This window comes from Tamandua tetradactyla, chromosome 5 (genome assembly GCF_023851605.1).
Source record: "Tamandua tetradactyla isolate mTamTet1 chromosome 5, mTamTet1.pri, whole genome shotgun sequence".
In the NCBI taxonomy this organism is placed as follows: domain Eukaryota; kingdom Metazoa; phylum Chordata; class Mammalia; order Pilosa; family Myrmecophagidae; genus Tamandua; species Tamandua tetradactyla.
Window position 1 is genome coordinate 144,499,310 of NC_135331.1, and position 18,190 is coordinate 144,517,499.

The following is an 18,190-nucleotide window of genomic DNA, read 5'->3' on the forward strand; positions in this document are numbered from 1 at the left end:
TAATGAAAAATTATATGATCTGCAATCCTACTGCTAGGTATAATACACTCAAAAGAATTGAAAACTAGGTACTCTAACAAGATGGAAGCAATGCAAGGGTCCATAAACAAATGATAAACAAAATGTGGTATATACATACTATGGAGTATTATTCAACAAAAAAGGGAATGAAGTTCTGATACATGCAACAATGTGGATGAACCCTAATGACATCATGTTGAGTGAAATAAGCCAGACTCAAACGGATAAATATTGTATGATCTCACTGATACAAAATAATTTGAATAAGCAAATTCATAGAGTCAATATCTAGAATGCAGTTTACCAGGAGACAGGATAGTCTAGGGAACAGGAAGTTAGACTTATAATGTATAGAGTTCCTACTTGGAATGATAAAAATATTTCGGTGGTGACGGTAGCACAACATTGTGAACCTGATTAACAGCACTGAAATACATATCCAAATATGATTAAAAGGGGAATGTTTGGTTCTATATATGATAGAACTATATTTTTAAAAAATCCATGGGGAAAATGGCTGCTACTGTAGGAAAGCTGCTCCAGGCTTTGATTGCCTGACTTACATGTCAGGCACCATTCCTTGAGGCATTTTGGCCACTGCAGCCCTTAGACCTGCTGCCTCTGGAAGAAAGTCTCTGTCAAGTGTGGTCTCATTATGGTCAAGCAAAATTTGCCTTCAGCACCAGCTCCTCAAACTATGTTCCTGCTATCACCCAGCATGCACCTAATTTTTTTTAACATGGGCAGGCACCAGGGATCGAACCCGGGCAGGTGAGAACTCTGCCACTGAGCCACCATTGCCCACCCCAGCACACACCTATTTTAAAGGTATAGCTGTTGTCAACAGAGAGTTCAAAGAATTAAACCTTGATGACTTCAAGGGGAAATATTTGGTGCTTTTCTTCTATCCTTTCGATTTTACCTTTTTGTGTCCTACAGAAATTGTTGCTTTTAGTGACAAAGCCAATGAATTTCATAATGTAAACTGCAAAACTGTTGCTGTTTTGATGGATTCCCACTTTAGCCATCTTGCCTAGATAAATACACCAATGAAGAATGACAGTTTGGGCCACATGAACATCACAGTCTTATTTCCATGGAGATGTGACCCCGCCCATTCAAGGTGGGTCTTAATTAGTTTACTGGGGTCCTTAAAAGAACTCATGGAGAGAGAGAAAAAAGAATTCAGAGCCTACACGGGGCAGATAGATGAAACCAAGCAGAAACATCTGGACATGCTTGGAGACACACAGAACCTCAGAGAAGAGGTCACTGAAACCAGGAGCTGAAAGCAGCAAAACTCAGAAGCGAAGAGCCATGTGTCGCCATGTGTCTTCCCATGTAACAGAGATATCCTAGACCTTCAATATTTCCTTGAAGGTATCTCTTTCTTGATGCCTTAATTTTGGACATTTTCAGGTCCTTAGAACTGGAATCTTGTGACTGAATAAATCCCCTTTATAAAAGTCAATCCAATTTTGGTATATTGCATTCCAGCACCTTTAATAAACTGAAACAGGTAGTTTATGGGAATCTTGTATTTTCCATATGATTGTTCTATAAACCCACGTCTTCTTTAATAAAAAACCGGCTGAATATAATACATCATACATTATGTCTCATTTCAGGGGCTCTTTAATCTGTAAATTGTAAGAATTGTGGGGGGGGGGCATGTTAACAAAATCAGCAACCTTTTAGGATATTACAAATATATTACACTTAACTCTTTTTTGGAAATTGGAACTGCAGATATTGACTTGATCAAGTCTTCCAGTGGAAGATCCAACACTCTGGAAAGCTAAAGATCAAAAAGAATAAAACAGGGTGAGAGGACTGTTGATCTACTTGTTCCAGATTCATATTCCGTAAGTACTAGTAAACCTGGTTAACAACAGTACAGCATCATCCAACAGTTTTGGTCAACAAAAATATCAACTATGGATATTACAGTTTATTAACTACAATACTCCTAAGCCAAACATACCATAAATAAAGAGGCATTTAGTCTGTTTATTTAGGACACTTAGTCCTATCAAGGAAAAAACTAAACAGAATTACAATAAGACCTAAATCCTCAAATGACAAATATCTAAAACTGTTTCTAAGTGTTTTGAGTGTAGTAAATCTTTACTTTAAGCATACTTAAATTCTATTTAGGTTAACTGTAAATGGATAATGGTGATGATAGCACATTATTATGAGTGTAATTAACAGTGTTGAATTATGTTTGTAAATGTGGTTAAAAGGGTGTAAAATGTGGTTCGTGTATGTTACTAGAAGGAAAGTTGGATGATAAAGCATGGGATTATATAACACAGTGAACCTTGTTTGAATAATGACTGTGGTTAATAGTATAAATACAAGAATGCTCTTTCATGAATTGTAACAAATGTAAATCACTATTACAAGGTATTAACAGGGTGGCATACAGGAAAAAATACACTTAATATAAGCAATGGACTATACTGAGCAGTAATATTTTAATATTCTCTCATCAGTTGCAACAAAGGTACCACACTAACACTAAGTGTTAATAACGGGGTGAGAGGGAGGTACAAGGGGTATGTGATTCTCAGCATGACAGTTGAACATTAGGCCTAAAACACAACAAATCCAGGTTAGAGTGAGGAGATAACCTGTCCAGGGGAGGAATGCCTTTAAGAAAATGATAAAATTGGTAAGTGTACCTGACGTGTTTGAATTTATTAACAGAAGATGTTCATATTTGAGGAACGTTTGGGAATGAATTAGTGATTAGCACATAAAGTGTGCATATATCTACGTATCTATATACAGTAGATAAAACAAATGTGGAAGAAGGTTAATAATTGAAAAATTTAGATAAAGATTTGAAAACATTAAAATAAAAAAGGAAAAATAAATAACAGTATGAGCATACTATTTAGAAATATGAAAGCAAATAAAAGCTATTAGAGAAGTGATAAGGCAAGGAATTGCTTTGCTCATTACAAGTCCTACAGAATTCTTAAACGATTCTGTTTAAAACAGTACATATATTACTTTGAAAAAAATTTAAAAGATTTGAGTTGACTGATTATTTGAATTACCCAGTGGAACTGAAAGCCTGATGAGTTTAGAAGAATAAAAATAAAAACAAATATAGTATCATCTGTGAATCCAGTCACTGCTAAGGCTGTAAAATGAAATTATTTGAAAACTTCGAGCTACCTAAATACCGAAGCTCACTAAAAGAAACCCAGAATCATTGATGATATGGCTGATTCCAGATCTGTGCAGAAAGCATAGGCACGCACCAAGAATGAAGAAGGCAAACCAAAAGAAGTCATTAAAAAATCTTTGAATTATGCAGATTTCTTAAGTACACCACGGAAACCATGATCTATATAAAAGAAAAAACTGAGAATCTGGTTTCCATGAAAATAAAATTTATTTTTGCTCTACAAAAGATACTGCTAAGAAAATGAAAAGAAAACAAAGCCTGGGGAAAAAGTATTTGCAAATCTCATACATAACAGGACTTTTACTTAGAATGTATAAAGAATTCTCAAAATGAAACAATAAGAAAACCCAATCTAAAAATTGGTCAAAAGATCTGAACACATACTTCATCAAGGAAGATACAGAGATGTCAAGCACATGAAAAGATAATCAACATAAAATATCCACTCCTTGGTATTTAGCCAAGTGAAATAAAAACCTATGCTCATATAAAAACCTTTGTATAAATGTTGATAACAATTTTAATCATAATCACTTAAAACTGAAAACTACCCAAATGTTCCTCACCTGGGAAATAAACTGTGGCATGTTTTAAAACTGGGAATTCTCAACAATTAAAAGAAACAAACTATTGACACACTTAACAAAACATGAATGAGACACAAATGAATTATGCTAAGTGAAAGAACCCAGATTGAATCCTCGAAAAGCTGTTGCCTGAGGTTGAGGGTGGGGGAAGAGTTTGACTCTTAAGTAGCATTAGGGACTCTTCTTTGGAGGAATAATGTTCTATATCTTGATTGGTGGTAGTTAACTTGAGTCTATGCATTTGTCAAAGCATAGACCTATTCACCCAAAAATGATAATTTTAGTATATGTACATTTAAAAATACATTTTCTATGAAAAAAATTTTAATAAATTATTTTTTATTCAAAATTGTTTTTATGAAAAGAGAAGGGATAATCCACTGAGGACCCAAAGATAATTCATTTATTTGCTCATTCATTTATTTGTTCACTCAAAAAAACTTGAGTGCTACATATGTTTCTAGGCATTGGGGATACAGCAGTGAGAAAACCAGACACCTATTTTTAGATGGCAAATAAAAATAAATAAACTAGGATACAAACAAATAAAAATGAGGGAAAAATCTGATTCCCAGGTCCTATCAAGTTTAACCCACAAAATAGTAGGGGTAGGAGAACTTCAAGGAAGATGGCAGAATAGGGAGGGAATTATCCGGCTACCCCCTCTCCCAAATAGCAGTGGACAGGCAGAAACAGCATCAAATCTACTGCGGCTTGGGAGACCATGGGAGTACCATACAGGTACAGGATGAAAAGACTGAGAAACCCTGTGAGATACTGTAATACCATTCATGCCACCAGGCACCCATCTCCCGCTGGAAGCAAGCAATATCCTATGGTCCGATCTCTACCTGAGGCTGCACTGGACTGGGAGGGATATAGGAGTCTACTGCTTCAAGGACTGAGGGGAACACACCCCAGTACTGATTCAGCTTTTGATTGGTGACATTACACCACTAGTTCCCTCTGTTCTAGCCAATTCTGGTCAGTCATCTCCGTTTCTGCAATGTTAGAGGCAGACCTGGCAAAGGGCTATAAATACTCTGCCATCTTAGGGCTGTGGGACTTGAGGAAATACTGAAAGAGCAACTGTCAAAAAAGACACCTAACTCAAACCCAATCAACAACAAAATTGTAGACAAGGAAAATAAACCAAATCTCAAGATGAGATGCCAAAATATCAGCAAAAATTTACAAGCCATTTCAAGAAACAGGATATGACCCAGTCAATGGAACAAATTAAAAAATTGGAGGAGATAAAGAATTTGGAACTAATCAAAGATGCTGAAACAAATCTCCTAAATCAATTCAAGGAGACTAAGGAAATCATGGCTAAAGAAATAAGAGATATTAAGATGACAACGAGTAAGCATAAAGAGAATTTGACAGCATGCAAAGAAAAATAATATCTTACAGCAATGAAAGGTACAACTAATGAAATTAAAAATACACCAGGGGCATAAAACTGCAGATTTGAACTATCAGAGAAAAGGATCAGTGACCTAGAAGATAGGGCATCTGAAACATAAGAGACAAAAGAGTAGACAGAGATAAGAACAGAAAAAAATGGAACAGGGTCTCAGGGAACTGAATGACAGCAAGAATTACACAAACATATGCATCATGGGCCTCCTAGGAAGAGAGGAGAGAGGAAAAGGGGCAGAAAGAATATTTAGGAAATAATGGTCGAAAAATTTTCAACTCTACAAGACATAATTATGTCTCTATCCAGGAAGCAAAACTTATCCCAAACAGAACACATTCTAATAGACCTACTCCAAGATACATACTAATCAGACTGTGAAATACCAAAGATAAAGAGAGAATTATGAAAGCAACTAGAGAAAAGCAATTCACTATCTACAAGAGATATTCAAGAACACTATTAGAAATCATGGAAGTGAGAAGGTAGTGGTATGATTATATTTAAGCTACTGAAAGTGAAAAATTGCCAGCTAAGAATTCTTTATCCAGTAAAACTGTCCTTAAAAATGAGGGAGAGTTTAAAATATTCACAGATAAACAGAAGCTGAGAGAGTTCATTATAAGAATCCTAAAGGGAGTTCTATAAGCAGAAAAGAAAAGACAGGACAGAGAGGATTGGGGGAGAGAACAAAAATGAAGACTATCAGTAAGGGTAACTGTTCTAGTTTGCTAGCTGCTGGAAGGTAATATACCAGGAACAGAATAGCTTTTAAAAAGGGGAATTTAATGAGTTGATAGTTTACAGTTCTAAGGCCGAAAAAAAGTCCCAATTAAAATAAGTCTATAGAAATGTTCAATCAAAGGCATCCAAAAGACACCTTGGTTCAAGAAGGCCAATGAAGTTCAGGATTTCTCTCTCAAGTGAGGAGGCACGTAGCAAACACAGTCATGGTTTCTCTCTCATCTGCAAAGGCACATGACGAACACAGCATCATCTGCTAGCTTTCTCTCCTGGCTTCCTGTTTCATGAAGTTCCCTGGAAGGCGTTTTCCTTCTTCATTTCCAAAGGTCACTGGCTTGTGGACTGTCTGCTTCTAGTGGCTATGTCATTCTCTGCTCTCTCAGAATCTCCAGCTTTCTCAAAAATGTCTCCTCTTTTATAGGATTCCAGTAAACCAATCAAGACCCATCCAAATGGGTGGGGACATGTCTCCACCTAATCCAGTTTAACAACTACTCTTGATCACTCAAAATCACATCAAGATGTGACTCCCTAAGTCACATCTCCAGGGAGATGATCTAATTACAGTTTCAAACATACAGTACTGAATAGGGATTAGAAGAAACGGTTGCCTTTACAAAATGGGATTAGGATTAAAACATGGCTTTTCTAGGGTACATACATCCTTTCAAACCAGCACAGTAACTAAAAAAAAAAAAGGTTGTTTCCATGGAGATGTGAGTCCACTCATTCAAAGTAGCAGGTTGAAATCAGTTTACTAGAATCCTTTAAGAGGGAAACAATTTTGGAGAATGCTCAGACACAAACACTTGGAAATGCAGACGAAAACCACCTAGGGAGATGCTTAGCTAAGAGACAAAATCGGAGTTGCCCCAGAGAAACTAAGAAAGAACCCACAGATGCTTAGAGAGAAAGCCACTGGAATTAAAACTGGAAGCAATTAACCAGGAGCAAGGACTAGCAGATGCCAACCACATGCCTTCCCAGCTGACAGATGCATTCCAGATGCCAGCTGCCTTTCCTCTGAGAATGCGTCCTCTTGTTGGTGCCTTAATCTGGACATTTTCACAGCCTCGAATTGTAACTTAATAAATCTATTTTATAAAAGCCCATCCACTTCTGGTATATTTCATTTTGGCAGCATTAGCAAACCGAAACACCTTAAGTTTCAGATTATCCTCTGACAGTTCCACATTTGGAGAAATATATATTTGCTTAGTCTATGTTGCCATATAAATCCATTAGATTACATTTAATGCTCACATTAGACTCCTTGCCTTCACAAACTAAACACAGTGTACAGGAAACAACTTTGCACATTTTAGGACTAACTTTAATTTCAAAAATTACATATCCGTGTCTACTTTTTAACTTCAACTTAAATGCATGGTTTTTTAAACAAAGATTTACCACATCTGTTATAGATAACACACAAGAACAGATCTTAATGGAAATTCTTCAACTCATCTGTCTCAGTTTAAAAATATTATGTATCCCAGAAAAGCCATGTCTTTTAATTCTCATTCAATAGTGCTGGGTGGGATCTTTTTTATTGTTTCTATGGAGATGTGACCCACCCAATTGTGGGTGGTAACTTCTGATTAGATGGTTTCCACAGAGATGTGTCTCCACCCATTCAGGGTGGGGTTGCTTACTGGAGCCCTTTAAGAGGGAACCATTTTGGAAAAAGCTTAAATGCTAACAGAGCCCACACAGCCAGAGACCTTTGGAGATGCAAAAGGAGAACACCCCAGGGGAAGCCATATGAAACAAGAAGCCAGAAGAGAAAGTCAGCAGACGTCTCTATGTGCCTTTCCAGCTGACAGAGGTGTTCTGGACACATCAGCCTTTCTTGAATCAAGATATCTTTCCCCGAATGCCTTAGTTTTGACACTTTCACACCTTAGAATGGTAAACTTTCATTTAATAAATCCCCCTTTTTAAAAGCCATTCTGTTTCTGGTATATCACATTCTGGCAGCTTATAAACTAAAACACCCTTCTACTGTTTTATTATAAATATAGGTATTAAAACAATCCTGAACATATTTTCCATACCATTAGTAGTCAGTACCCATACCACTTCAAAAATTTGTAGCAATATTCATTGTACCTACTATTTTAAACAATTTAAACTGCAGCTCCTTCACTAAGCAAGATGGGTGGATAAAGCATACCATTTATGCTTTTCCTTAATGTGTGGGTATGCTTCACTATGATATTTAATCAAGGTATTAGCATGAACAGAATGTTGTTGATTTAAGACAAGTTTTAGATCTACTAAAATTAATTGCCATATGTTTGTCCTTCTATTGGCAGCAGAATCTTTATACTTTCTTTGGACATCTTTGACATCTTGGCTCTTGAAGTACAATTTTAATGTCATACAAATTCTGCTATTTTGTTAACAGTAGTATACATTGTATCCACTGAAATTATTTATACTATTCATATTATTTTTGGTTATGAACCTATCTAATGGAGGAGCTTCAGAGTATTTAGGTCTACATTCCATTCTCAGGCTATATATTCTGCTTTTGTAATGTGAAGATGGTCTTTTTCAGAAGCCTGAACAGAATACTACGAAAAGTCACATACTCACTGACCTCACATGTTTCATTCAAAAGAGCTGATGTTGAAGCTGAACAGATCTCTGGTCATAAACCAATTCTTCAATTTATCAACATGTGGTCTTACTTAATCTTTCTGGATCTCAATTTCCCCAATTGTATAATAGGGCTAATACTTCTATATCAGAGGGCTGTGATGGGACATATATGTGAATGTATGCAAAACAGCACAAATATATACTCAATAATATTAATTCCTGTTTCTCCAATTTGCCTTCTTTACAAGGGAGAATATAGCCTTTTAAAACCTAAACAAAAAGAAAATGGGGAGGATATCTAAGATGGTTGCTTAGTGAGGTATGGAATTTAGTTTGTCTTTCAGAACAGCTAGTAAACAGCCAGGAACAGTATTGACAACTGCTAGGGCTACATCAGTGACCCGACACACAGCGTACACCAGTCTGGACAAGCTGGACCAGATGGGATAACACCCAGAACCGTGAGTCTCTCAATTCCTGGAGGCTGATGCCACTCTCCCACAGGCTGGTTCCCAGCTGGGGAAAGTAAAGAGACTTTACTAACAGCAAGGAGCTGAGTGGAACCAAACTCCAATTGTGGAATTAATTAACAAATTCTGACTGTTAAAAATAGGCCCCCAGCTCAGCTAAACTGCAAATAAAAGCTGAAGTTACCAGTTTTTGCCCTGGCGCAGAGGAGGCTGACAGTGGGTGTGGGGTGGGAGACAGGGTTTTATTTGGATCAGACAGCACAAAATACTTGAAAAGGTCTGGACCCTAAAAAAAAAAAAAAAAAAAAAAAAAAGGGAGGGGGTGCACATAGGACCTGGAGATATGAACAGCAATGTACCAACTTGATTAACAAACTTGAGGAATGGGCATCCTGTTCTGAAAAAGATTTTTTTTCTTTGTTCCTATTGCTTAAAACTGCTCTCAGTCTCCAACTACCCCGGGCAAGGGTGGAATTAAGCTTGTCTGAGAGTCAAACAGGCTGATCAGATGAAAGGAGGTAATTCCCTGGAGGCTGTGTCTTCCCTGAGAGGGGTGGGGCCCAGCCTAGGTGGATCCCTCCCTCAAGGAATTCAGACTCCAGGGACTGGAAAACCGAAATGATTAAAGCCAGCATACAACCTCTCCTCTATCTCAACCATGCCCCTAGCAGGGAGAGTCTGTTGAAGTTAAAGGTACTGCATCACTTTATGTTGGTGGGACCCCCAGGAGACAAGTGCCACATACTGGGCAGAATAGGAAAAACACAGAGTCTAGAGGCTTCATAGGAAAGTCTGTCAACCTGCTAGGTCTCATCCTCAGGCAAAACTGATGCAGATGACTCTTGCCTCCAGAAAGGAGGACAGTCTCATCTGGCAAATATGACTGGGGTCTAAAATACCTAAGTAGACCCTCCTAAGGGAAAAAAAAAACAGGCACCATACAGTCAGGGCAAGAAACAAGAAAACAAGAACTGAAAAATTCTGATCCATAAACAAAACTTATGCTAGAGGTCTAGAATAAGCTGAATGAATGTCAAAGAACAGATAAAGAACAAAGCCATCCAGCAAGAAAATCCTAAGTAAAAGACTGAAAAACAATCTCCAGAATAAACTAATTAAGGAAATTAAATCCCTAGATGACAACAAAAAAAATTAATGACTCTTACTAAGAAAACTGAAGACATGGCCCAGTCAAAGGAACAAACCAACAGTTCAAATGAGATACAGGAGTTGAAACAATTAATTCAGGATGTTCAAACAGACCTGGAAAACCTCATCAAAAATCAAATCAACAAATTGAGGGAGGATATAAAGACGGCAAGGGCCTTTAAACAAAAAGAAGAAACTGAAAGTCTGAAAAAAACAAATCACAGAACTTATGGGAATGAAAGGCACAGGAGAAGAGATGAAAAAAACAATGGAAATCTACAATGTTAGATTTCAAGAGGCAGAAGATACAATTAGTGCAGTGGAGAACAAGACATCTGAAATCCAACAAGCAAAAGAAAGTATAGGGAAAAGAATGGAAAAATATGAGCAGGGACTCAGGGAACTGAATGACAACATGAAGCATACAAATATATGTGTTGCAGGTGTCCTAGAAGGAAAAGAGAAGGGAAAAGAAAGAGAAAGACTAATGGAGGAAATTATGACTGAAAATTTCCCAACTCTAATGAAAGATTTAAAATTACAGATCCAAGAAATGCAGCATACCCCAAAGAGAATAGATCCAAACAGACATATTCCAAGAAACTCACTAATCAGAATGTCAGATGCCAAAGAAAAAGAGAGAATTTTGAAAGCAGCAAGAGAAAAGCAATCCATCACATACAAGGGAAGCCCAATAAGACTATGTATAGATTTCTCAGCAGAAACCATGGAGGTGAGAAGACAGTAGTATGATATATTTAAGATCCTAAAAGAGAAAAACTGCCAACCAATAATTCTATATCCTCAAAATTGTCCTTCAAAAGTGAGGGGAAAATTAAAACATTTTCAGACAAAAAAATCACTGAGAGAATTTGTGACCAAGAGACCAGCTCTGCAAGAAATACTAAAGGGAGCACAAGAGACAGATAGGAAAAGACAGCAGAGAAAGCTGTGGAAAAGAGTGTAGTAATGAGGACTATTAGTAAAGGTAAAAAGAGGAAAAATTATATATGACAAATAAAATCCAAAAGGTAAAATGGTAGAAGAAAGTACTGCCTTTTCAGCAATAACACTAAATGTTAATGGATTAAACTCCCCAGTCAAAAGACACAGACCTGCAGAATGGATTGAAAAACAGGACCCATCTATATGCTGTCTACAGGACATTTTAGACTCAAGGATAAACATAGGTTGAAAGTGAAAGGTTGGGAAAAGATATTTCATGCAAACAACAATCAGAAAAGAGCAGGAGTGGCTATACTAATATTCAACAAATTAAACTTCAAATGTAAAACAATTAAAAGAGACAAAGAAGGACACTATGTATCAATAGAAGGTACAATTCAACAAGAAGATGTAACAATCACAAATATTTATGCACCAAACCAGAGTGCTCCAAAACACATGAGGCAAACACTGAAAAGAGAAATAGACACATCTAACATAACAGTTGGAGACTTTAATTCCCCGCTGTCACCAATGGACAGAGCATCTAGACAGAGAATCAATAAAGAAAGAGAGAATTTGAATAATACAATAAACGAACTACACTTAACAAACATTTATAGAACATTACACCCCACAACAGCAAGCCTTTTTCTCAAATGCTCAGGGATCATTCTCAAGGACAGACCATATGCTGGGTCACAAAGCAAGTTTCAATAAATTTAAAAAGATTGAAATCATACAAAACACTTTCTCAGATCATAAAGGAATGAAGTTGGAAATCAAGAACAGGCAGAGGGCCAGAAATTTCACATATATATGGAGGCTCAACACCACACTCTTAAACAACCAGAGTCAAGGAAAAATTATGAGAGAAATTAGTAAATATCTTTAGGCAGATGAAAATGAAAACACAACCTATCAAAATTTGGGGAGGTCAGTGCAATAATGGTGGCTCAGTGGCAGAATTCTTGCCTGCCATGCCAGAGACCTGGGTTCAATTCCCAGTGCCTGCCCATGCAAGGAAAAAAAAAGGAAAAATTTATGGGATGCAGCAAAGGCAGTGCTAAGAGGGAACTTTACTGCCTTCAATGCCTATATCAAAAAAAAAAAAAGAGCAAAAATCAAGGAATTAACTGTTCACTCAGAAGAACTGGAGAAAGAACAGCAAACTAACACCAAAGCAAGCAAAAGGTAAGAACTAATGAAGATTAGAGCAAAATAAATGAAGTTGAGAACAAGAAAACAAAAGAGAAACAAAACCAGAAGCTGGTTCTATGAGAAAATCAATAAACTCGATTGGACTCTTAGCATGATTGACAAAAAGAACAGAGACGATGCAAATAAATTAAATCAGAAATGAAAGAGAAGATATAACCAATTACCTTCTATAAGTTTAATCATGGCCTAATTAACTTTCCACCCAGGTAAACGATACAAAGTTGCAGGGTGTGAAGGAGCCAGGAAAGCAACATGTACTTCTCAAGGGTTGCTTTTTACCCTGAGAACAGATCTCAGCCGTATCTCCGTCCCTGCACCGGGTTTGCCTCTGAACTCCAGCAGCTCCCGAGAAGGGGGAGGAGACGGCAGAAACAAACACGGTTTCCGACGAACCCGCAGCGGTGAGAGGGTTTCAAGGTCCGGGACTCCGCATCGGCCCTCATTTTGCCCCCTGTGGTGTTCGTACCTGAGAGGCGATGGACCGGCGGAACCCGCACGCCATGTCGACGTTCAGAAGGCTCGCATGGCCAACCCCGGCGGGCGCTGGCGTCTCTCAGCTCTACTCTGCACGCCCCGCCTCCACGCACCGGAAGCCTCCCCGGAAGGCAACGCCAACCAATCAAGCAGCCGCGTGGTTTGCTATTAACCTCTGGCCCGCTGGCGCTAGGGCTGGCGGGAAAGCCGGAGTGTGTCTGCAAACCCGCGGGCCATTGAGGATCATGGCTACCTCTTCGGTGTCCAAGGTACGTAGGGGCGGGCGTCCACTGGGACCCGGTCGCCACCTCATTCTCCTTTAAAGAGGGATGAGGCGGAAGTTCCGTAGGCCTCGGTTTACCAGGAAGGAAGCGGCGGATCGCGATGAGGCGTCTCAGCTCAGCTCAGGTTGAGGTCAGCTGTACTTGGTTTGGAGGAGCGAGGACGCAGAAACTGCTTTAATGATCCAGCTAGAAGGATTTTTGATTCCGGTTTTTGGAAATTGTTGCCCCAAAGATGTGTTTTGCCTCCTTATCTCTCGTACGTGTATACTATGAGCCAAGCATTCTGTAAGATACTCGAGATACAGTGTTATACAAAACAGACCCAGTTTCTACACTCAAAGACATTAAGCACAAACTGATAAATCATAAATTGTGATAAATGTTCGCCAAAAAAGTTCTAAGCGAGGGAACAAAAGAGTGAGGAGAACCCGATAATATAGGTTGCGGGGTCAAAAAAGGCCTTTTTGAGAAAGTAACATTTGAGCTGGGACCTGAAAAATGAGTGGAAGTTAGGCGCGGATGTGGGGAAGGGACCTGTCTTAGCAGAGAGAATAATTTGGGTTTTAGCCCAGAGGATAGAATTAAAATGGCATATTAAAGAGATTGAGAAATCGGTGTGATCAGAAAGTAGAGAGAGAAAGAGTTAAAGAAAGGGAGAAAGAAAGTGGTGTGGATGTGCATGTATGATAAAGACCTCCTTAAAAGGGCTGCCAAGTCAGCAAGGGATTGCAAGACATGATATTGTATTTGGTGAGAAAATAAACTAGAGCTATATAGTCCAATGCGGAAGCCCCACTAGACACATGTGGCTATTTAAATGTGAATTGAAATTAAATTAAACTAAAACTCCAGTACTTAGTGGAACTGTTGCCACTATGCTCAATAACCACATATGGTGTTGGCTAACATATTGGACAAAACAGACATAAGACATTTCCTTCATTGCAGAGAGTTCTTGTTGAACATCACTGCTCTGAGCATGTGAAATAAGAACTTCAGTTTTATAGTGAGCACAATGAGAAGCTATCGGCAGACTTTTAAGCTGAAGAGAAGATGAAGTTCTTCACCGTAACTTCTGACCATGCTCTTGATTTTATTAACATTCCTTCACACTACCTGTAAATGTTGTGTTGACCCTTCTAAAGGGAGCATGAAGAGAAGTTTACAGAAGATGATATATGTTTTCAAACTTATATGTTATTTGTATGATAAATGGTTTTTCAGAAAGGTCACCAGGGCTTACAAAGCAGAATACTTATGTGCGTCAATAATTGTGGCACAAACTGTGTAAGTGACAATAAAGGATTCAGTCAGGGGATGCCTGAAAAGAGACTTCTGGAAAAAAGACTAGCTGTTCTGAGGCCTATTCTGTTATATATTTTTAACAGACTGATGGGCTTGTCTTGGGTGCGCTATGTGTGTGAACCTCTTGACATCTATTTGGTCTTTAATATAACCCTGTGAGGTAGCTAGGAAAGAAAGAAAAAAAGCAGTATGCTCATTTGATGAATAGGGAATGTGAGACACAGGAGTAATAAATAGTTCTCCATTGTGATATGCAAGTTAATATTAGAATCAGACTTAGAATTTAATAGATTTTTAATAAGTGTAGCTGTGCACTTTATACTTCAGATTGCACTGTCCCCTGTTTCCAACTTGTCATTATTTAAAGGCCTTTTTATTTATTTGGGAATTGTGCTATTGAAATGTTGAAATGTTGATTGACATCCTTTAGCAGTGCAGCCAAATGAAAGGATAACTAAAAAGCAACTCTATCTTTTCGTTCCATCCTTGAGAAGAAAAGGTGTGTTTGGAGAGAATGTGTAATGATTGAATAATGTGGATTTTGAGATTATATTATATGAGGTTATTTAACTGTTCTTATTTCCCAGTTATATGTATTGTCTTTTCTTACCTCTTTTAACCAAAAACTACTTAATAAATTCATTCCGTTGTGCTACAACCTGTGTTTCTTGATTCAACTACCATTTGCTGTTGGTAAATAGGGAAATGATATCAGCATAACATGGAAATTGTGTTGGTTCATATGTGATTTTTCTCAGCCTGTTAATTTTTGTCATGATTAAAGAAAACACGATAGCAATATAATGAAGACCTTGAGAAAAAGAATGGAAATCTATGTAAGTGCCTTCCTTTAGTGCATGTAGTGCCTGGTTTAGTGACTTCAAGAACTACTAAGCTTTCCACAAAGTTAAACTCTCTGGCAAAGGTGAAAATGCTGGTGAAAAAACTGCAAAGACGTTTCTTCCTATGTTAGAACAGTGGGTTAAAATATACCTGAATCAAATTTTTAATTTTGATTAGAATGGTCTCTGAGAAACAATGCCTTCCAAGACTATATCTCAAGGAGGAAGCATAAGCCCTAGAATTTAAGTTTACAAAGACTTGATGCTAGGTACAAATACCAGAGGAAGTTTAACTAATGCTAGTGTTTTAGGGTTGATACTTTTTGTTCTGCTCTACTTATAAAGTTCCATAGGTTTTGAGTGGTCTGTTCCCCCATGCTGTTTGTTGAATAAGCCCCTCTTATTTTGTGTATCTCACAGAATGTGAGAATTTTGGGGAAAGGCCTTTATGGCATTAGAACAGATATGCCTGTACTGGAATGATTATAACGGAGACCTTACATAAAAACAAATCATTAAAGCCTATTTCAGGAATTCATGGAGCTGACAGTTTTGTTTTGATTTATTTTTAACCCATCTAAACATTTTTATTTCTCTTCCCTCATGTTTTCTAGCTTTTGGCCCTTCTCCTATACCTTTTCCTTCATCTCAAACACCAACATTTGACTAGCACAAAGCGCTTAATGGTATTACTCTCACCACCATTTGTTAGGACCCATTCTGAGCACTCTTTACATTACAGTCATCCACAGCTCCTTTTCGTTTGCTGAATGGCAGATGGATATGGAAAGGAGGTGTCATGGTCAGCTTCATGTGTCAACTTGGTCAAGTTGTGGTACCTGTTTGTCTGGTTGGGCAAGTGCTGGCCTGTCTGTTGCAATGAGGACATTTCATAGAATTAGATCATGATCACGTCAGCTGCATCCACAGCTGATTCCATTTGTAATCAGCCAAGGGGAGTGTGTTCTCCTAATGAGAGGTGCTCAGTCTAATCACTGAAAGCCTTTTAAGGAGAATTCAGAAGAGACAGGCTCTCTTCCTGCTTTGGCTGGCAAGCCTCTCCTGTGGAGTTCATCCAGACCCTCTATCGGAATCATTGGCTTCACAGCTTGCCCTGAGGATTTTGGATTCTTCGTTCCACAGTCACGTGAGAAACTTTTATAAATTTTATATTTGCAAGTGTTCCCATTGATTCTGTTTCTCTAGAGAACCCTAACTAATACAGGAGGCAATGACAGCTTTTGGTTTTCCCTGCCTAAATGTCCTGTAGGTGACAACTGTAAATCAGTACTGCAATATCTATTAATAGTTCTCTCTTGCTTCCTCCTTTGCTGTTGTCCAAACTGGTATTAGGAGATGGAGTACATTGAGCACTTCCATTTATAGAATAAATTTTATATCATCATGAATTCAGAGCATTGTTTCAAAAATGTTTTTTGAGTGCCTACTAGATGCTAGGCTACCATTTTAGATGCTGGGGGGAAAAGTGAACAAAATAAGCAAGAATCTCTTCTTTCATTGAGCATACATGCTTGGGGAAGGGTAGAAACAAACAATAAGCAAGAAAAATAAATAAAATAAACACTATTCCATGGTGATAAATGCTATGAAAGAAAGTAAAATAGCAAAGAAAAAGACTGTTGAAAGTGGGGATTGCATTAAAAAAATTTTTTAATTAGAAAAGTTGTGGGTTTACAAAAAAATGTAAAAATACAGCGGTCCCACACCCCCCCCCATTATTAACTCTTCATTAGTGTGCGACCTTTGTTAGAATTGATGAAAGAATATTATAATTGTACTATTTACTCTGTAGTTTTACATTGGAATGTATCTTCCCCCATATACCACCCTATTATTAACACCTTTATTTGCAGTTCATTTGTTACAATTGATGAAAGAACATTTTTATAATTGTACTATAAACTATAGTCCATAGTTTACAATAGAGATCATTATGTTGTACAGCCTGTATTTTATCTTTTAATTTTTATTCTGGTAACATTTCCTACATTAAATTTCCCCTTTTAAGCACATTCCCAAATGTATTTGTGCTGTTAATTAGCTCACAATGTTGTGCCACCCTCACCACCATTCATTTCCACAACTTTACAGTCAATCTCAGTAGAAATTCTTTACAAATTTAGCATTGACTCTCCATTCCCTACCCCCAACACAGCCCGTGGTAACCAATATTCTAGATTCTAACTGTACGAGTTTGCTTATTCTAATTATTTCATATCAGTGAGATCATATAGTATTTGTCCTTTTATGTCTAGCTCACGTCACTCAATGTAATGTCTTCAGCATTCTTCCATGTATTCACATAATCTGGAACTTCATTCCTTTGCAATGCTGAGTTATATTGCTACATTTTGTATATACCGCATTTTGTTTATCCGTTCATCTGTTAATGAATACTTGGGATGCTATCATCTTTTGGCTATTGTGAATAGTGCCACTATGAACACCAGTATGCAAATATCTCTTTGAGTCTCTGCTTTCAATTCTTTGAGGTATATGTCTAGTAGAGGGATTATGAAGCATGTGGTATTCTAAATTTAACTTTCTGAGGAACATGCCAAACTGTCTTCCACAGTAGCTGTACCAGTTTACATTCCCACCCCCAAGAAATGAGTGTTCCTGTCTCTCCACATCTTCTCCAACACTTGTAATTTCTGTTTTTTTTTAATAGTAACCATTCAAGTGGATGTGAAATAGTATCTCATTGTGGTTTGATTTGCATATCTCTAATAGCTAATAATGTTGAGAATCTTTTCCTGTGCTTTATAGCCAGTTGTATATCATCTTTGAAAAAAAAAATCTATCCTAGTCTTTGGCCCATGTTTAAATTGGGTTGTCTGTCTTTTTGTTGAGCAGTAGGATTTCTTTATATATTCTTGATATTAAACCCCTATC

General features: G+C 37.6%; 2 protein-coding genes across 4 annotated transcripts in view; one reads left to right on the forward strand and one right to left on the reverse strand.

Moving 5' to 3' along the window:
• The window catches only part of RARS2 (arginyl-tRNA synthetase 2, mitochondrial), a 77,927-nt gene extending 64,971 nt beyond the window's left edge, over positions 1-12,956 (reverse strand). For both annotated transcript variants that reach the window (XM_077162387.1, XM_077162386.1), the window contains exons 1-2: positions 12,836-12,956; positions 1,746-1,819 (exon numbers count right to left, since the gene is read on the reverse strand). In XM_077162387.1, the coding sequence (XP_077018502.1) occupies positions 1,746-1,819; positions 12,836-12,871 (110 nt within the window). In that variant the 5' untranslated portion in view covers positions 12,872-12,956. The remainder of the gene's footprint in view (positions 1-1,745; positions 1,820-12,835) is intronic.
• Positions 12,831-18,190, forward strand: part of ORC3 (origin recognition complex subunit 3) — a 91,482-nt gene continuing 86,122 nt past the window's right edge. For both annotated transcript variants that reach the window (XM_077162383.1, XM_077162384.1), the window contains exon 1: positions 12,831-13,112. In XM_077162383.1, the coding sequence (XP_077018498.1) occupies positions 12,846-13,112 (267 nt within the window). In that variant the 5' untranslated portion in view covers positions 12,831-12,845. The remainder of the gene's footprint in view (positions 13,113-18,190) is intronic.